Here is a 22,686-nt window from a genome sequence, read left to right as displayed (position 1 = left end):
GTTGTCGTTCACTGTATTTTTCTAATCGTTAGAATGTTAGGTACTTATGCATTAACAACACCTCAGCGTTTGGTTGCATTTAAGAAATTTGGCGGTTTTTGAGAAATTTTGAAAAAGTTTTGATTGAAAATATTTTATTTTACTTTTAAAATATTTTATTTTGTGATTTTTTATGAAATATTATGATTTTATGATTTTTTATGAAATATTATTAATTCTTATGATTTTTAATTTTAAAATATTTTATTTTATGATTTTTTGCTAAAATTTCTCAAAAACCACCAAATTTCTTAAAAAACGCCAAACCTGTAGCTGAGGTGGCGTTAATATTCAAAATACCGAATTTTAAATATGATACCGGGTAACCAAATACAGTTAGCATTTTAGATTGGTTGAATCGAAACAATGTGCAAGAAGAAAAATAACTCAATAAGGTTTTATTTAAACTTTTAAAAAGCGTAACCATAAAGCAAAACAAGCTTTGGTTGTATACAATAAGGATGCTTGTACCTGTTCGACTCAAGTTCAATAGTTTTATTGTATTCATTGGTACAACACGGAAGAAACACAAAAACTATTGTGTAGTAAACTAAAGTTAAGAATTAAATAACTATTGAATCCATAAAAAATTATTTACTAGCGTGTTTCAACTCTATCCTGCCATTCATGGCAATTTTTAGTCTCGTCAAAAAAGAGATGCAAAATAAGGTATTTTACTAAAAGTATTTCAACTTTAATGGTGAGAAATAAAATTTCTAAAGGTTACAAAAATGTCATTTTACTTTACTATACAACAAGGTTTCTATCATTTGTAATATTGCATTAATGCTCCAATGTAGAAACAGCTTCTTTTACCAACTTTAAAAACCGCTTCTGCACACATTAACTTCAGAACTATTTAAGGATACAACTTGTGTACAATATTGCAAACCGTTTTTCTTTTTTTCCCCGTCAAATAAGGAGTAGAGAGCATATTTTATAACTATGCCAGATGAGGAGCAGCTATAATATTTCTTTTTTTGAGCAATCACGATTGCTTATTGTTCTCACTTGACAGTTTTGAATTCCTATATGATTTCATTTTCCCCCCGCCTCCCTCTGCAGCACCACTGTCGACCAGCCTCACAATGCTGCTCCTCTAGCGAAAACCATCTCCAGGTTGCGTCCATATCCTACACAAGCACACATGCATACACAAACACAGACACAAACACACACGAGTACACACACACACACACTCACTCCCGATCGCGAAAATCATAATTTGAATTCAAGAAGTCAAAATTCTTTTTTTTTTTTTTTTTTTTTTTTTTTTGCGTTTGTATTTCTAGGGAGAGGGAAGGGTGACACCATATATTATCGCACCAGGTGTCATCCATGCTAGTACGCCACACTCTCTCTGTCTTTTCAAATGTCTTCCAACGTTTTTCCTTATTCTTTAACCTTGTTCTTAAAACATTCATGATTTAATGAATTTAAACAATTGGTTTTCCTTTCTGTCAAAGAAATAGTGCAGACGGTAGAAATTTCTTTCCAAATTTCGTCTAAAACAAGAATTGGAGAAAGTGTTATTTCATGATTGTGTACATTAAATGTTAATTGGGTTGCATACTTTAAAGTAAGAGTTTAAATTGTTTTAAAATGTTGCTTTTTCGACCGTCTCACAGTTATGAGGCAAGATTTATTTATCGTAATTAACATTTGTTTTGTCACTTTGCTTTTATTAATTAACCAGAAAACTGAATACGAAATTAATTAAATTGCACTTTCGGCGAGAAAATATTTAATATAGTTGAAAGTATTTAACTGGTAAATTTCTCTTATTTTATACCTTTTAACTATTCTATAAATTCATTGAGCGTCAATATCCTACACTTATACGCACACATACACGCATCTACACGCACACACACGTGCATACACCCACACACACAAACACATACACACACACGCATACATACAGACACCTACACACACAAACACATACACACACACCTACGCAAATACACACACACACACATACCCACACATCCATGCCTGCACATAGAAACAAACACACGCCTACGCACACATACACACGCATACACCCTCACAAACACACGCCTGCACACAGACACAAACACACACACATACACATTAGGGTGGATCGATTTTGACTTTTTTTTTTTGAAATCGAAAACGCCTGTGGTGGAAAAAGTTGTGTATTGGTATCAAATGCTCGCATAAGAAATTTTTGGGAAATCAAAATATATTTAGATCCCCCGCCAGCCCCTTAAAGTTTGGCCAAACATGTAAAAATTGACATTTTTTAAATTTAAAAAAAAAATCTTATGTATAATATTTTTAATCGCCTGTGGTGGGAAAAGTTGTGTATTGACATCTAATGTTCATTTAAAAAAAATTTTTCGGTAATTAAAATATATTTATACCTTCTGCCAGGTCCCTGAAGTTTCGCTAAATATGTAAAAATTGACTTTTTTTTAATTTTTTTTTTCAGTTCTTATGGATTTTTTTTTTTTAATTACCTGTGGTGTAAATAGTAAATAGTAGGAACCTTTGTTTGTGAACAAAATAATTATCATATCATATTGCATATACCACCCCTGCCGGGAATCTGAAATTGCGCGTTTTGCCTTTATTCTTTGCTCCTTCTGCTTAGTTTTAACTGTCAAAGAGACAGATGGTGTGATTCCTCCGAATGTTTATTTTTCTTCTTCTCTGTGATATAATGAAACTATTTAAATCACCCACCCAGAGTCTGACAAATCGGCCTGTTCTTGGCACTTAGCCAAGCATATATGAACCAAATAGAAATCGTAACGAAAAACTCAGAGCAGAATAATTGGTACAGCGAATGAAGTGTTATCAAGCATATTAGATTATTTAAAAACAACCCAAGTATCTACTACGGATTTAATCGCAGTAGGATCAGATGGAACAGCAGTCAATACTGGTGTGAAAGGTGGTGTAATAAGACTGTTTGAGCTGCATTTAAAAAGGCCGTTGCAGTGGCTCATATGTCAATTGCACGCCAAAGCCGTAACAGATAGCTACCTTTACGCTATCTGTTACGGCATCTTGATGGAAGCACTACAGGTACTTCTACATATAGTTGTCCTAAAGGGAAGCTTCTTGGCACATGTAAGCAGCTACCAATTGTCAACTTTAAAAAAATCGCTTTTGATTTGTCAAAAGTTGATACAGACGTACTTGGCACTGACCAAAAATACTTGTATCAAATATGTCAAGCAATATCTTCAGGAAATTGTTCAACATCACTGTCCACCAAATCACCAGGAAAGCTATCTCATGCTAGGTGGCTTACAACAGCAGAGTACTTCGTTTGTATGTTGGTACAAAAGAGTCATCGCTAGAAATAGGGACTATTGTAGAATACATTATAAAAGTGTATGCAAAAGTTTGGTTTTTTATTAAAACTGAGCCTTCACGCACAGCCGATGCACAGCATCTTTGGGAAGTTATCCACTACTCAAGATATCTTAGCGATTATTTGAAATCAGTAGTTGACCCTGTTATATAAAGAAATGGTTTTTTTGGTCATCCAGAAAACCTGCTCATAGCCATGATCAACGGCACGCGATCCTCATTAAGGAAATTAGGCTACAGAACAATCCTGAAGGCCCGAACTCTTACTAATGAAACTGTTCGTGATTTTGTCATTCCACCTCTAAATTTTCAAGCAAAAGACTATACAGAATTAATAAATTGGCAAAATTGTGTCCTAACAGACCCTCCACTCACCAAACATATACCCAATGCGGAACTTGAGAAAGTAGCTGAAACGGGTGACGTTATTGAAAGTGAGTTGTGGAAATTACCATGTCATACACAAACGGTAGAAAGAGCAGTTAGGTTGGTGACAGAAACATCTTTATCTGTTTTTGGAGCAACACGCCATGATGGATTTATACGTACAACATTTCCTTCCCAAAGTTAATGCTAAAATTTGAAAACAAAGCAATGTATAAGGTGTAAAACTTCTATATTACAAAAAAACTCCGAGGTGAATTCTTAGTCATTTTCCCCTAATGCTTCGGGAAAATGAGCGAAGAGCTGCTGTAAAACTGTGACGATCGACTTCTGGTACTTCAATCTTTTACACCTAAGTTTTAATCCTAAAGAGTTCTATAGTGTTATTATAGAAAAATAAAGTATAAAAAATGCTTAAATTAAAAAAAAAAAGTATTGGATGAAATTTTTGCTTTAAAACGTGAAGATTTTAAAAATTATGAAAATATTCCATATTTCACCGGTTGAGCGGAGCTTGAATATTATTATTATTATTACTTATGAGTGAAGAATCTTACTAGGCAATCATTCACTACGGGTGATTAAAAAATCAAACATGAGAAATTTAAAAAATAACAAATAAATGTCAATTTTTCCATATTTGGTGAAATTTCAAGGGACTGGTGAGGGATCTAAATATATTTTGATTACCCAGAAATTCATACCTAGATGTTTTAATAAAATATCATATGAGATGTACAAAAAGGTGAAACCAGTGACTTCGCATTCGTAGGCTTGATGGAAAAAACAATTTTTTCAGTGCAATCTTCAAGCCACGATGACACACAATTGTTTGGAAACACTCGGAATACCAGAATATCTTCCATATGTTACCTAGTTTTCACTCGACAACAGTTCAGAAGTCATGTATAATATAGACGAACGTGCGAACGGCGTTTTTTTTGGCTCTGCAGAAAATTTTTGCAAACTGCTAGCGGTAATATTAAAAAAATAATAATAAATAAATAAATAAATAAATAAAAATAATAATAAAAGAAATTTTTTGAAAAATCCCAGTTTATTTCTGTTGAAGCCTTTCTTCAAACTCTTTTTAAAGCATATGTGTGAAACAAATAATGGTTTTTGGCAGTTTTCTTCAGTTGGTGAAAAATAAGTACAAACTATATGTTATTGTAAAAAAAAAATTAAATGATTTAAAGCACTTTTTATAAGCCTCTTTCATATTTGAAAACAAATTTAATTCTTTATTCAAGTGTGAGTCAGGCAAAATAATTATTTGCAGAAAATTCTCCAGTTAGGATTTGTGTTTACAGAAAGCTTTTCACTTTATATAAGTCTGCAGTTCAGTTTTAAAAAAAAATTAACGTGAAAAAATATGCCATGATAAAATTCAATTTGTAAAAATTTAGGCATCCCTTGGCTAAATTTTTAAGCAAAGACTTTAAAGACACTGATAAATCTTGAAATTTTATCAACGTTCTTTTTTCCATTTTATTATTTTTTTTTCCTATTATTGGTATTTCAATTATTATTATCTGTTTCAAGCAGCTGTGATTGGCACGAACCCAACAATGACTATAATAACTTCAAGATAAACAATTGGAAAATGACGGATTAACACATTGTTTCAAAACATTAAACGCGTGTTTCGCTTTTTGTTAAGCGTTTTTGTAATTACATAGAATTTTCCTTGACATAGCTTTATAAATCAGAAGGTTTGTTCCTACGATTTGCAAAAAAAATATTTTTATTTTTCCCAATTTTATTTAAATATTTCTAATGAAGCAATTGCAAGAGTTCTAATATTCCTATTATTTTTTTAGAAAGAAATAAAAACTTTTTTCTAAATATGAGGTGATGTGATTGTTTTCGATCAGTTTTTAGCTGCAATAAAATAGAAAACATTTGCATAACAGCGTATTAAACGTAATTTTAAAAAAACATACATATTTATAATTTTTAAAAAAGGCATCTACCGCTCAAAGACCTTTTTTGGCAGAGAAAGACCTAGCTGTATACAAGGGCTCATGGTTACATTCGTGGGTTACATTCGACCTAGCTTTATGCATGGTAAAGGTAACCGTACACAGGGTTAGTTTCTACGGTAAGCTTTTTTTCTGTACCTAATGTTGTGTATGTAAATATAGTAAAACAATAGAAACTTTCAATCATTCTACTGTAATTGTATTAAAGAAGAAATAAAGAACTTTTGTTGAAATGTAAGGAGTTGCAATTGTTTTTTCGCTGTTAAAAAATTGCAAATTTTCCCTAAAAGTATATAAAATGTAAAATTTCCTGAAATGTATTATGCAATTACGGTATGCAAAAACGCATCTGTTGCAAAAACGCACCCATTGTAAGCAATATTGCTCATATTACGCATCTATTGCTCGTCGTCTTTTGCTGCAAAATTCATTTATTGCTTAAATCGACTTTATAAAAAAACAAATGGAGAACAATACTTTTAATAGAGAAGAACAAGTCAATATAAACCAGATTTAGCATTTGCAGTTGAAGAATTCAAAAAACTTTAGTTTTCTTTGTTTACCTGAATTAAACGAAAAAGATAAGATAGATATCCCAAATGTTGAAAACTAATATTTAGCTTAAGAGAAAAGTGTATACAAACCAATATTTTGCAGTTTTTCAAGAAAAAAACTGGATTTTTCCATATCTTCAAATTTTGGACGTTTTAATAGTAAACTTCATACATCATCCTTTTTTTTTGTCAAGATTTGATAGTTTTTATTGATCAGCAATCGCGATTTTCCCACATTCCTCGTTCAAAACTAATGGAAATATGAGATGCAATCAATCTGGGTTTTATTGTATCAAAATTTAAGAAAAATTGTTATTAATTAATGTAAAAACACACTAACGCGCATTTTTAGTCTGTTATTATTTTTTTTATTTATCTATTTTTTTTTATTTTTAGTACTCAACTACGCGAAGTAGCAAGCGATACTTATAACCATAGGTTTGGAATAATAAACATAGCTTAACTCCAATAATTGCAAGAATATGTTTTGCAATTACAAACATTGAACGTTTTAAATTTTATTTATTTTTGCATTTGCGCTCAAACAAAAAAACAAATTGTTTAGCGAATTCGCAGTTCAAATAAACTATAGGAAGTTCTGCAGTCTTTGGCCAATGGAGGCTGAAAGAGCAAAAACCAAGCCCGGCCCCATTTACTTAGGATACGAATTGTCCAGTAAAACAGTTGTGTTAGGAAAAAAAAATTTTAAATTTTCTATCCACCAAATTAAAAAAAAACTTTTTCGGACAAGTTCTTCTCAAAACATTTTTAAAGATCGTTCAAGTTTGTTCAAAGCAATTCCGCCTATTCACTCAGGATTTATATGTGAATCATGTTTCCATCTAAGGAGACAATGTGAATTCTTTTACTTTTTGAACTGTTCAAAATGTTACGAAATATCGTTCAAATCAATCATCGCCTTGTCCGTGCAATATTGAAGAACTTGACTTCTTTCACCAATTTCTTAAATTACCTCAAGATGACGTGTTCAAGTTCTAGAACTGAGAATACATTGTAAAAAATAACGTAAGCCAAATTTTGCGGACAATAAATAAAAAAAAAACACACAGAAGAATCATAATTGATTTAAATTAAAATTACTTTTAACTATTAGACGACATTTTTCTCAATACATTACTAGACTGCTAAAGGAGAAGGTGTTTTAATTATTGCTTGTCTAAAAAATATATTATATTTAAAGATATAAGGCACTTCACTTCCAATCGATTAATCTCTACGTGTGATGAATGTGTACATCGATATCAATTTCAGTTTTCATAATCTCGTCCTCTGACGTAACGTGCTACCGAGAGAACGAAAGCAAAGGCCCTCCTAACAGCGGAAGTGATATCGAACCTGTTCATTTATTCGTAAGCGGAAGAATTTCGCGCTCGCTCTCTGAATTGGAATTAGATGGCATTCAGCGAGTGGCGGATGGGAGTGATTTATCATTTATGTGGAAGCGGCATTGATCACAGCATGGCGTAATGTTTAATATTCCTTCTTAAGTAAATGGATATCTGGTAATTATTAACTGTGAGGGGTTGTACCTTGTTGATAATTTACGGGTCTGTGAATTTTTATAACGGGCGTTTATTGTTACAAGTAACAGAATAGCTCTTTAATAGAACATGTGTTTTAACATTATGTACCCGATTTATAATAATTTTCTGTTACAAAAATTTTAGTAAAAACCTGACAAGCATTTGTTCATATTTATACGCGCGTTTAATTGTCGGGACGGCATTTAAGCAATTGATCTTTTCTTTAAATTTACAACTTATTGCAAGAGTAGTAACGGGACACTTTCTCAATGGTAACTATCACATTACTAGTCTCTCAGTACCTGAAAAGTTTTGGTGATCAATTTTTGTTTGAAATATTAAAACAGCACACCTCGTTACCGTAGGTCGTTTTTTTTTTGTTTTTTTTTTGTTTGAACAACTTTTTGTAACATTTTAAACAGTTCAAAAAGAAAAAGAATTCACATGAGCTGTTGAAAGCGAAATATGATTCACATATAGATAAATCCTGAGCAAAGAAGCAGAATTTCTTTGAACAAATTTGAACGAATGTAAAATATGTTTTGCGGAGAATTTGTTCGAAAATGATTTTTCAATTTCGTTGATTGAAATTTTATTTAAAACTATTTTTAGAGCAACTGCCCCAACGTGAGCAATTCAAATTTTTTGTCAACAACACTAAAGATTTCTTTCAGCACTAGAAAATAGAGCAAATTGGGGACCTTCTTAATATATCTTTATTTTTTGTGATCAAGAAGCATATAAAGGGTTAGATAAATAAATACCTTTGTGTTGAACAGTAAAGTAAGAAAAAACAACGTCAAAAAAGCACAAATTGCAGATTACTGCAGACACGTGTTTCGACGTTACAGGGAACGCCTTTTTCAATGCAAAAATTAATGAGCTTATGGATGAAAAGACCTCCGACAATAACCAAGAGCAGATAAACATGCAGCTTAAAAGATAATTTTCTCATTGGTGTTTGGCTAATCCGCTATTTTTATCTTTTAAGCTGCATGCTTATTTGCTCTTGACTTTTGTCGGAGTTCTTTTCATACATAAGCTCATTACTTTTTGCATTGAAAAAAAGGCATTCCCTGTAACGCCGAAACACGTGTATGCAGTAATCTGCAATTTGTTCTTTTTTGACGTTGTTTTTTCTTACTTTACATATAAAGGGTGTTCAAATAAAAGGTACCGAGCGATACTGTGGGCCTAAATGAAGACTATATTTAAAGTATTCACAATAGGCTCAGCACCCGATCTCACTGATTAACTTACGAAAAGGATTCCCTGTTCCCAGAACTTTTGTGGCTGTGACGAAACTCATCCCTTCTCTGTGTCTTTGAGTTTGTCGTCCGAGTTAAAACGCTTCTCTTGCAAATGCTTTTTCAAATGATCAGGCACATGGAAATCGCAGGACAACATGTCCAGGCTGTAGGGCGGATGGTCAAGCTGCTCTCACTTGAGTTTGTGAACAGCCCTGGTCTTTGGTTCTTGATGGACCTGCGTAGGCTTTGGAGTTTCTCACAGTACACGTTAGAATTAATATGTCTCTGATGCTATAGAAATTTAACAAGTAGCGGACCTCGTCACTGACCTCGTACGTCGAAACAGGCGGTCAATGGGGTGGTTTCCTTCAGTCAAAAGTACTACTTTAGTCATTGAAATGGATAGAATGAGCAAAAAAAAAAAAAAAAATAACATGGACCCATAAAATACTTTCATTTTTCCCAACAGTTTTTTTTTAAATTAATTTTTTTAAATGTCCGATTTTTCAAACAATGCGTGGTTTTTATGACGTGACTAATGATGCACTTGACTGCATCTTTCTACTACTTTTCCACGTTATGATAATCATTCAGCGAATTAAAATTGTTCTTTACGCTTCCTACCAACCATATCGTTGCCAATACACGTGAGTAAAGATAAGAATTAAATATTTTGGACCGTGAATGGCAACACTGAATGGCATTTCATCATTTGCGATATCATCGGCAGAAGCATTAAACGATAAAAGAGCATCGATTTAAATAATTTTTTAAAAATATTAAAGTTGAAGAAATTCTTTAAAAAATCGTCAGATTCTATTTTTTTAAGCATGCTCTTTCCGAAAAAAATACTTTTAAAATTTTGGAAACGCCCCGATTGGTCGGTGCTCGTTGTAAGAGCCTCCGATCTCTCCTGCGCATGTGAGCGTCCACGCATGCTTTGATCCAAGCTTTATACTCCCTATCGCATCCCTAGATGTATAGCTACGTTCTCCCATTGCGGCATATGCAAATATATTAACGGCTACATTGTTGTGACGTTTGGTACCTTTTCATTTGAACACCCCCCAATATATTTTTTTTCATAAATAAAATTCGAAATACATTCCTTTAAGACGCAGCGTTAACTAATTCAGAAAAAAATGAACTATTTAATTAGATTTTGACTCTAGCATTTAAATTCACTAATATAACTCTTTTTTTTTTCGAAAAAGAATTATTGATTGATAAAATAAAACTTTTAATTATTTCAGCATTGTCATTTTTCATTCCAAGAAACTAAAATCTAATTAGTGAAATAATTTTTAAAGACTACAGAAAACACATTTAAAAATATCCAGAGACATTTTGAAAAGACAAAATTTAATTTATAAAAATATAAATCCAACGAAAAGTAAGAGACATGACAACACAATGACTAGACAATGTTTATTTGATATTCTTCAGAAGATATTTCATTGCGATGTACAGAACAGTGCATATGAGAAATGCAAGTACATTTTACATAAACTTATATCTTAGACTGCTTATAGAAGCAGTACATTTTGTTATCATTCCACAATAAAATTGTTATCCTTTTACAAAAGAATTCAGTTCATCACCATTAGGCTAACTTTACTTCGAAGTTATCTGAAACGTATTTCTGTTTTTTGAGGAAGCGTTGGAAGTATTTCATAAAATATTCTAATTGATTTGTTTTTTTTTTTTCTATGTTTAAAGATAAATACACGTTTAACAAAACTTTTTTTTTTTATTTCGATACGTTTTTCGTGAAAATAAACATGTATTATGTTCGTCAACAATGATTTGTTACTATTCAAGTTTGTTGTTTTGCTTAAATATAAGAAACATACGTCCACGAGCAACAGAGAATGAACAAAGAGTATTGAATGCAACAAATATGCTTGCATGTATGTTGAATAATTGTTTTTAGATTTTCAATGTTCTATACCTAAGCACCAATCGATATAAATTCTGAGAACAAGTACTTTTCACCTTTGAAATAAGCTCACCTATTTCCAAATACTCTTTATATTATGATCCGAAATAACCTGTTTCCGATCTCTCTGAAATAGAAAGCTAAAGACATAGCGTAAAAAATAGCTGCATAAAATTTTAAAATGCACCACATAATACAAACAGATATTCTTTTGCGATTTGAAATTAAAACTACCAGATTGACACATATTCAAATCAACGAAACAGTTTTTTGATAAAAACAAACAAAACTCCACAACCTTAATATTTTACATCTTTAATAGAAGTACCAATTTATATTGCTCTTTACACCTGATCTGAGTAATAATAACCTGATAATGTGTGGTATTGCACACTGATATGGAGTTATTATTACATTTGATATGCTTCTAAACGATTTCATTTGCAAAAACTTGTGTGCACTTCAAATAAAAAGTACACACAATTTTAGCATTAACATATAAATACATTAAGATAGAAAGAAAAAACAATATAACAAAAGATAAAAATCACATATTTTAAACAGTATGGTCAACAAAATTCAAATATCACGCATACATTAAAATGTATATTGAACGATATGTCCTTAAAATATAAATTTACCATAAGTGTGCAACTTAATTTCGACTTTTTTAAGAAATAAAAATCTTAATCTTAAAACTCTACTTCAAAGTTGAATAGTAGTGCTTTACTTGACCTGACTGAACAAAGTTTTTGGACCAGTACAAGACCAATTGTAATTCTTAGAAATGTATTTACAGCATGAGAATGGCTAAGCATTGTTTAACATTTTTTAATGTTAAAAACTCAAAATGTCAGTTCTAAGTTTTTACATTACATTTGGAGTTCTTAATAAGATTTCGAAATGGAAAAAAAATTAAAAATATTTTTTGATTTTATTATTTTTAAAAAACTGTATTTTTTATGCTTGAGAGCCTCCTATCATTTTATTTTGACCCGTGTGCAAATTTGATTAAAAAGAGTATTTTTATAAATTTCCTGGCATTTTCGGAGTTTTAAAAATTGATATTGTCAAACAAGAACAGTTTTTAGTAAGTTACCGTTATATAGCTAAGGCAGAATTAAATGAAATACACCGCCAACTCAGTCATTCCAGCCGAGGACTGCAGTTTCGTTACTGGACTTAATTAAAATATCATGCCTTTTGCCTTTAATCTTCGAGTTGAACCTAACCAATGCTTCTGTCACTCGTCTGGTCAGTGGTAATTCTATATATTAGCTACCAGTTTGTTTGGCAATCTTAGCTTCCTTAAGAGGTTTTCCACCTCCTGCTCAGTCACTTCCTAAGCGGGGTTGATGAGTGCCAATAAGCACAAAACTGCAGTCCTCGGCTGGAATGATTGAGTTGACGGTGTATTTCATGTAATAAGAGTACCTTTTTTTTTTTTTTTTTTTTTGACCCTACTAAATAGTTTATTGGAAGATCAGTTTTAATTCTTCGAAATAAATTTATGTATTTTAACTATTCAAGGCGATAGTTATTTTTAAAAAATCTTCCGAAAAATGTTAAATGTATAAGTTCAAATTTATTTACTTTGATTTTGAGTTTTTCAAAAGATTTCAAAAAAATTCCAAATGAAAAATATTTTTTGAATATTTTTTAATTATATTTTTCAAATTATCACTTTTAACGCATTTTGTAAATCTGAATTGATAAGGTGTGGACACTTTGCTTAAAAATTTGCTGTCATTTTATCTTAGCACGCTAATACTCTTAAAGTGTTTTCATAAATATGCCGGCGTGTTTAGGATTTTAACGGTTGATATTGTCCTACATAAGTGTCTGCAGTTTCACTATGCAATAGATTTTGTTTTCATTTGCGGATAGCTATGTAGCAAGATAATACGTATTGCAATACTTTTTAAACGATTTTAAAACTATTCTTCTGAAACAATTACCACTAAAGGCAATTATATATATTTTTTCAGAATATATTGCTTGAACTAAATTATCACAATTTTTAAAATTATATTTTCTTATTGGAAAGAATTTAACTCGGTGATTTAGAATTTAAAAAAAAAGACAATTATTAGTAATAAATGCTTTAAATAACTAAAAGAAAATATTTTCGAAGTTAACTCAAACATAGTTAGTTCATTTGAGTCACACATTTATCGTGAGCAAATTAAATTACGTTATTCCACAAAGTTTCATATCTAAAAATAACATTTACGAATTTTTTACGTATGGGAGCAATGCATTGTAGACCCTTTCATATTTGAGATTATTGTTAACTCTTATTGAAAAATCAATCTACTCTTTCATTAAAGTATTCACAAGTATACGTTCGCATGCTAGCTAATAATGTAAAAGTTATCGAGAAACACTTTTACACTATTAGCAAGTTTTTTTTTTTTAATTTTAAATTATAAGTTGCGTGAAAGCTCTTATTCTTGTCATGTATTTAAATTATAAAGAAGAAACATGCTTTTTCTTTATTTTAAAAAGTGTTTAAAACAACGTATACATTTCCTCTTAAAATATAAATATTTAAAAAATATGACAGTCAAAAAAAAAATAGCAATCTGTCTTGAATATATTCAAAATATAAAACAAAATTGACATTCATGCTTTAAAAAATAATCATGGATGTGGAACAAACGCGAATATAGACTAGAACACGGTAGGAAATTTTCTTCTTTTCATGTAATTTTGCAACATAAGACATTTTTTCCATAACATAGTGTAGTGCTATTTAGTGAGAAAATAATATTTTATTCTCATTCACTTAGAATAGTAACTCAATGAGACATATGAGAATCTATCACGTAATCTTTTTCCGTACATTGGAATACTGACTAGTAATAAGTACCGTTGGCCGCAGATAATACAAATGCCATGAACTGCACGTTTTAATTTTCATAATTCGAGAAATCTTTAAATACACCTTGGATAGCACTTTTGAAGACAACTTTCTTAATCAATATTAATAACTTATTGGATTAAAGTTAGTCTTAAAAAACAGGTATTTAAAATATAAAAAGAATTATGATGAACTCCCGATTCACTCAGCGAAGTTCTGTTTCACACATTTCAAGTAACAAAATATTCAACTTTTTCTTCGGAAACCTGATTTATAATACTCCTTTGAGAGGTCAACAAGAAAAGGGTAATAAGACCATGGAGATCAACTACCCTAAATATTTCTCCTCTTCACGATCTCCGAACATACCCAGATACATTTAGTTTCTTCTCAATTGAACATTGAATGCCTTTAAAGCACAAACTTAATAACTTTCCAGTTTTTTAACAACGGACAGACTTGTATTTGCCTAACGGCGGACAAGCAAGTGATAAGTCATTGTATTTTCCGAACGGCGGTCAAACGAGTGATAAGTCTTTGTATTTGCCAAACGGCGGACAAACGAGTGATAAGTCATTCGGGAGACAGTCAGTAACACTTCCTCGACGAATCTGGATATTTCTCTTTCAGCTCGAATTTGAACTGTCTGAACAGCTGTCGATTTTTCTCCTGATCCGTGTCCTTATCTTTGTGGAACGATGATGGCGTCTTCAGTCCTTTGTGAACAATGAATGCGTTGTTGAGAACGGAAAATTTGTATCCAGAGACATGCAGCTCACAAACCTGAAATAAAAAAGAAAATATCATTTCAAGTTTTTTTTAACTAAAGAGAAATTACAAACATTGTTTTTGAGGGTCTAAGAGAGCAGATTAATAAAACACTAAAGAGTAATAATATCTACAACGTAATACAAAGCAGAAAACGTAGTCGTAGAAAGTTATAGAGTGCTGTTGTGCAACTTGTATATCCTTCACATGCAAAAGATGGCAATTCCGGAATTAGCAGATATTTCAGTGGAATTTGTTCGAGAAGGTTGCGTGACTGCCCATAAAGGGTACCGGTCACATGGCAAAGACAATGCTCCTGTAAATTCATCAACAGGTTTCAGCAACTAATCAATGTTAGAAAGTGGTGACGTAACAAAGTGTCGTTGCAGTGACTTCATCAAATAATTACAAAGTAACCAGTCGTAAACTACTTCAGTGACGTTACAGTTAAGACACGTGATACATGACACCAACTTGCCACAGATTGACGTTAGAGAGACCACATAATTCTGTCACGTTGTGACCTGCGGCCGTTGTGATTCCTACGAGATGTCGCAACTCAGTCACTGTTGCTTGTGACCATGTGACTCAGAGTAGCGTCACTGTAACTTTCTCGTGACATATCTTATCGGGAAAAAACTGTTCAGAGGCTGTGTAACGGAAGGTTTCGATACTTCTAAATAAGCAGATCAATGTCCCTATCTCACATAATAGCTACTTATAATAAAAAGCGAGTCCTTATGCGCTTGCACACAATCGTACCCTGTGAAACGGGTTGGAAAATGCCACAGGGATATGTCATAGGTATCGTAAATTAAATACTTAAATCGTCATACGCTGAAAGTAAAAATATGATGCTGTTTACTTAGAATAGAGTCTGTGAATCCAGAAAATAGTTCTGGAAATCGGGCTCATTCCCTCACCAACGTCTGAAGACAGGTTCATTCCTTAGCCACCATTTGAGTCAAATGTGTTTATTATACCATGAGTAACGGGTATAGCTATTACCGACAGTTGATTATTCATCTTGTCTGTACATGCGCACCAAGACTCTTCCATAATAGAAAGTCACTTCATACGTGAGATTCCCATTTGCTTACGCAGAACCTCTATATCACCCCACTAACGACCCCTGCAGAGCAATTTTGAAAGCTCACTGATTCTTCCATGTTTATATTATAGAATAAACAAATAAGATTTTTAAAATATTTGCAAAATCACAAAACTTTTAATATAATACACAACAAAAGAAGAAAAAGTAAATTCAATTTTCTATTCCCTCCAGTTAATCTTTTTACCGAATTTTCCCGTCCAAAGTACTTTTACCAACATTCCAACTTATGTCTTTAAACCTCAAAAAACTTCTTAAAAAATCGCTTTTTCTTGTAAGTACTGCATACCGTAAAAAGTGGAAGCATAGGGAGTAAAAGCTTTTAAAAACAGACTCCACGTTAAGTGGAAGACGGAAAAACTAAAACAATATTTCCAGCTCTGAAATGGACTTCTTTATGCCAACTGAAGCTTAAAAGACAAAAAAGAAGAAAAAAAGGAATGAAAGGTAGAAACCTCTGTTCGGATATCATAATACTCTTTTTGCCTAGGAGAATTCCATTTTGTTTCTTTTACTGTCAGTAAGTGTTCTTTACCTGACTTGTCTCTTACTTTTTTCATTGTCGTACATATTTATGTTACCAATACCTGCTTTTGAAGGAAAGAGAAACATTTACTTTTCCTTCTAGTCGTAAAGCTTAGGCAGGTTTAGTTATTCTACTCTAAGACGATAATATGTTATGATACCTTATTATTTTATATCAGGTTGAATGTTTTACTTTTGATCATATTTCTGCAACACACACACACACACTGATATGAAGATAAATAAATAAATAAATAAATATATATATATATATATATATATATATATATATATATATATATATATATATATATATATATATATATATATATATATATATGACTTTATTTTTTTCAAACAAAATATAAAAAAAACGCAATACCTCAAAGTTAATTTTATTAGTTTTAAAAAACGTTAAAAGATTCGAGCATCTACTTCATCGAGACATCTACAAGATGGAAGTTTGATTCCCACTAAATCATTCTTCCACGGTTTTTTTTTTCTTTCTAGAAAGCTTCTAGACCGTCCTAGAGTCTATATGCAATATACCAGACAGCCCTGTTATCACATCCAGAGACAACCGGGCTGTCTGGTACATTGCATGCAGTTTTGCATTAACCCTGGCTTAGGAACAGTAATTTACTGATAAGGGCTAGACGTGATATTTACGGCACATAGTGACCAATATTCATAGTCCTACACTTAAACTCAGGGTTGTTGTCGCTCGCTCGCCTACTGCCTTTTTGCATGAATAAAATTATATTATTATAATTGTTTATATGTTCATTCTTACTTGTGACAACATTTCTTACTCGTACAATTCATGAAAAATTCAGGTAATTACTGGAGAAATTTACACCACAGAGAAGGGAAAGTATATCCGGAGCGAGGACGGTAGTCAAACTCCCCACCGTCTCAAATGTGCCACTCAGACCACACGGCCACTGAGGTCCCCTACGTTTTCATCATGGCCTCTACTTAAACGCATCGTGAACACAGGTAAAACAGCTATCGCATCCAGAAGATGTTGTCCTCAAATAATGTCACGCTTTGAGAGAGGAGGGGGTTCGTGGAATTGTGACAGTTTGTGACAAGGGGGGAGGGAGGGAGGGAGTAACAAGAAATATGACATCATGCATTTTTATAAGAACGGATTTCTAAAAAAAGCATGCCATGTGACAAGGGGAAGGGATATGGTGAAATTGATACTTAGAGAAAAGGGGGGAGCGGGGTCAAAAAAATTGAAAAAAAGAAATGCGACATCCTTTATGGACAGCCCCTTATACGCATTGCACTTAGTTAGAGGCTTGGCTTTCCGTATTTACAAAACAGTCTCAGCAGGGATTAATTAGTTACACTGCAGTTTCCACTACCACGTATTCTTGTGTGAAACTCATGTAAAACTAATTTCATTTTACACGGTAATCTCTCAAAACCATCACAAACCATTCTAATCAAGCACGGCAGATTTCTTAAGTGCAATAATCCTTAAATCAGCAATCAAATAAATGGGAGAAAAAAAATCTCAAAAAGCCAAAAGTGTGTTCTGTCGCCAACACTACGGCAACCCTTCCGTTTCAGCCACAAAATTAAATTCTTCACAATGTGAAGGACCATGAGAGAATCAGGGTGACACCCTCGTTAGTTAAATGGTCTCTTTAGTGGCACTAACGAGGCTTTCCCATTCTCCGATGGTATTGATTTCTGACCCTGATTTCCTGTGACGGCGGGAGAGTTGGTGGGACTCTGCGAAAATCGAATTAAGCTGCTCCACTAAACGTTCGACATTTTTAGAACAGAAATGAAACAAGGAGAAGCTTTTTTTATGTAAGTGTTTGACAAACGCAGTTTTAATCGGTTTTTCAAAACCGAGATCTTTTGAGGGTGGGGGTTTCTTTTTCTTAATACAATTTTGGATTAAATTATTATTTTTTATTTCTAATCATGGTGATCGTATTAAAAGAGTCAATTTGGGATTGCGTAAAAAAAAATCCTAACAGAAAATTTTGAAAATTTGTAGTTACATCACAGGTAGTTGTAAGAGAAAATAATACAATTTTAATCAATTTATTGAAGGAAAAAGGAAGAAACTTTATAGAAAGTGAAAAAAAATGCAGAATTTAGGTCCAGTAACGCCGCAAAAGTAACAGTAAAGAGTGAGTAAGCACCGAAAACAACGAAAAATATGCATTACTTCCGTAACCATAACTCCAAATCCCAAAAATCGAATTTCGAAAGACGTAGAAAGACGTACTATTGCAAATTTCCGATCATGAAACACTAATTCTATGGTATTGATTGACTTTTATACGATTAGGTGCGCTGATTTGAAATATAGCATCCACATTTCACATTCACATAAGAATGTGTCATAAAATGGACTGGGAGAAATAAGGTACTTTCAAAAAATATGTAAGTTTATTATTTGTAACATAATTTATGCATCAAATAATTGTAAATGACATGCTAAATATGCATATTAATTCCATAATAATTAGAGAGCAGTTTCCATTGTTTAACACGGCCTTTACTTATGCGTATCTTTTAGGCTCAATTTTTCTTTTCCAAAACGGAAAGATTTCATCTCTTTTGATCAGTTTCTCCAATCCTCTACACAAGGGTGACCCAAGTGGAGCCCATGACTTATCTTGGTCACCAACTTTTACATTGAAATATGCTTAATATAGCTTCTAATCAAATTCTGTTACATTTCTTTAATGCTTCTTACAAATTCTTCACTACAAATTCTCCATAAATATAACAAAAGGAATTGAGTGAATTCAGACAAGCCTTAGCTGCTATTTAGTATGGTAGTAGATAAGTTAAAGCTTTAAAACTGAAAACCATTTAATTATCTGTTCACCTGCGGGAAAGAAACTCTTTTCAGATATAACTACTTAAAAAATAGTACTACTCTACGCAGAATCTTTTGAATGAAAGATCAAAGAGTTATTGAGCAGAGATCAGAAAAGTTTGAAATGGGGGGGGGGGGAAATAGAGAAAAGTACATGAGTCATAATTTCCAGTCGTACCTGACTGTCATGAAATTCTTCTTACGCTAACAACTGAATTTTAATTAGGATAATCATGCTCCCTAAACAAATTAGAGCTTTTTTTTTTACCTATGTGGTAAAAAAAATTAGACATGTTAATAAAATTAAAAATTGCTCTTTTTTTTTTTTTTAATGTTCACCTTTTTTTTTTTTTTTTTTTGTTACAGGGACAAAAAAAAAAAAAAAAATCTGCACACTTAGCCTTAATGATAACTCATGACACTATATGTTGATCCCTTTCCTTAAGTATAACACTAACCTGGCGGCGGACATTTGATTTTCTTGGCGGGTGGGACTCTCCCTCGTCCCTTGATTTAATAGTGTTGCTACGAAAATCTAAATTTTCAATTTCTGAAAAGCTAATACGTGATGCAATGTTTTGACTATCTGGTTCTGATTAACATAGTTATAAGTAGGATAACATACCACAGAATGATTGTGGCATTTGATTTAAGCAAGTTTTAAAGAACTTCAATACCAATTATGCATTATACACAGTTGTTTAAAGTACATTCGAAATTATCTAACTCCCTTGAATATCAAACAAGGCATAAACGCTCGTTTATTTTAGGTTTTAAACCTTTCTTACAGCAAAAAATGTTAATGTTTTTTTTTTTTAGTTATCGCTGTTATTCAAGATTATTTTGGTAAGCATGATAATGTTGTAAAACTATTTTTCTTACTATAACATCGCAATGTTAGTATATTTGAAATATACTAGTATTTATATTTGAAATTGCATTGTAATATATTTTAAGCAGTAATAATTATATATTAATGATATATTAAATATTATATATGTAAATATATTTGAAATGGCATAATATATTTGAATATATATTATGCTAGTCAATATAGTATATATAATAGTAATATATTTGAAATAGCATAGTATATATCGCAAGAATTTAAATGTGTATCACATTAATTGAATTTCACAAAATAGTTGCAATGTTCCTGAATAAAATTAAACTTCTAAATTTAAATATTAGATTTGAAACAACATAACATCAAAGCATGTCTATTTTCACGAAATATTTTGTTATTTCACATACGTATTGATCGTTTTTAACTTATTTATAAGAAACATAAATATTGTAAGAGTTTGATAAATAAAACGCACTAGGAAAAATCCTTGAAGTCTCCAGTCCTTGATTTGAGTCTACATAGCAAGGAAAATTACACCAGGACAGAAATATCCAGGTCAAAACAAAAAAAAAAGACTTCAAAACGTAGCCAGCATTAACAAATGACATCAAGTTACTTACGTATAGAAATGATCGAATCCGTTACTAATCGTTCTAGGTACATGAAAGTTCTCTTAAGGCATCATTCAAATGCATTTTCAGCATCATTACCCTTTTTACTGTGGAAGTAGCAAAGTAATTGAAAATGCATTACTTCAAGAAATAAAATGCAACCAAAACAACTTAGATAGTAGTAAGAAGCATTAACCATCAGCTTTAACTAGTAGTGAGCTATTTTTAGCCAATAACGTTTCCAATATAAGATATTAAACAACAATTTACATGTTTCTATTTTTTCCTGAAGAACGATAAATAAAGCGATTTCTCAGCTCTAATACCTGTCATGAAAATTCCCCTGCAAGCACGAAAGAAACAAATTTTCGCCGTCATTAACTTCCTTTAATTTTGGGACTAGCAGCTCAGCAAAGAAACGAAAAATCGGGTCAGGAAAAAGAGTAACGGATTCCTCAGGGGCATAGCAAATAATTAGTTGACGCCAATAAATGTTCTGTTGCGTGACATAAGAAACTGAGCAAGCAAACCAAATTCTCCAAGTAAGGAAAGTTTATTACAGTGAACGTACTGATAATTCCGAATTATTTGTTAAAAGCTCGAGCAATAATACATAAATATCTTGCACACAATTTAGTTTTATAAGTACATTTCGTGAAGATTTTGCATTAATTTCATATTTTTTAAGAAGTTCTTCTTTTTAAATATTAAATTGCACTCCTCTTCGGAAATATTAATCGTAAATGAATATTCTACCTTGTGACATTACATTTATAGCTAGAGCTGCGGATTCGGACTGATTTTAGGGTTAAAGAGTCAGAGGCGGATTACAATAATTGCGGAGTCAGAGAAGAATGGATTGGTTTTGACTCCGACTCCTGGGATTTTAAGGCACCTCAAGAATCCGACTCGTTTACTATTAAATCAGTCTTAGTCTGACTTCTCAATCCTGGCAAAATTGCGAATTTAGAGGGAAAATGGCCGACTTTAACTTCTACTCCTTTACCTCAAAAAATAAGTCTAACTCCGACTCCAAGTCCGCATCCTTACTTGAAATTTAGAGGCAGTGAAATTGAGTCGCAACGAACTTCAAGGGATAGTACTTTTGTTCGTTGTAACGGGAATTTCGTTGTAATGGAATTCAAGCAATGTAATGCGGTTACTTAGCTGTATTGGTACTCGTTGAAACGGGATTGCACTGTATTTTCCCCCTTGGGTCCACAGCTCTGAAAGGATTGCCGAGTAGGAGTCGTGGGAGTGAAATTAGACTGATTTTGCGGTAAATGAGTCGGAGTCGAACGCTTTAAAACTCCTACAGATAAATTATTGTATTAGTAATAATAATAATAATAACAACAACAATACATATAATAATAATAATAACAATAATAACAACAAGAATACTAATAATAATAATAATAATAATAATAATAATAATAATAACAACAACAATAATAATAATAATAATAATTACAATAATAACAATAATAATAATAATAACAAAAATGATGATGATGATAATAATAGTAATAATGATAGTAATAATCATAATAATAATAAAAATAATAATAATAATAACAATAATAAAAACAATAATAATAATAATGATGATAATAATAATAGTAATAATGACAATAATAATAATAGTAATAATGACAATAATAATAATAATAATAATAATAATAATAATAATAATAACAATAATAATAATAATAATAATAATAACGCTTTTAAGTTGCCTCGTAAATTTGAAGATCTTTTTAAATATCTTATTATAATCGAATTCTAAATAAATTACTTAGTTTTACATTAGGAATTAAAGTTAACAGTCATAACTTCTTAGTAGAACAAATACACAATTTCCCTGATTACATTCCGTACTTCTCAGAATATCTCCAGCAGTTTCATAAACATCTTGCATTTGATCAATATTTACCTTTAAGATGCATTAAAAGCTTTCTAAGGAAAAGAAACATTCGCTCTGATATCTGATATGTCTATCGATCAATCTGAGAACCGAGATTCATGTTATTTATGTAGCTGAAAGAGGATAGGATGCTTTTG

General features: G+C 31.7%; 1 protein-coding gene across 1 annotated transcript in view; it reads right to left on the bottom strand.

Moving 5' to 3' along the window:
- Positions 1-14,494: 14,494 nt before the first annotated feature.
- LOC129220895 (beta-1,4-glucuronyltransferase 1-like) overlaps positions 14,495-22,686 on the bottom strand; it is a 122,006-nt gene continuing 113,814 nt past the window's right edge. The window contains exon 3 of the mRNA XM_054855328.1: positions 14,495-14,689. Coding sequence (XP_054711303.1) covers positions 14,495-14,689 — 195 coding nt within the window. The remainder of the gene's footprint in view (positions 14,690-22,686) is intronic.

The sequence above is a fragment of the Uloborus diversus genome, chromosome 4 (assembly GCF_026930045.1).
Source record: "Uloborus diversus isolate 005 chromosome 4, Udiv.v.3.1, whole genome shotgun sequence".
Taxonomy (NCBI): Eukaryota; Metazoa; Arthropoda; class Arachnida; order Araneae; family Uloboridae; genus Uloborus; species Uloborus diversus.
The sequence above is the reverse complement of the archived record's forward strand: the minus strand, read 5'-3'. Positions and strand labels throughout refer to the sequence as shown.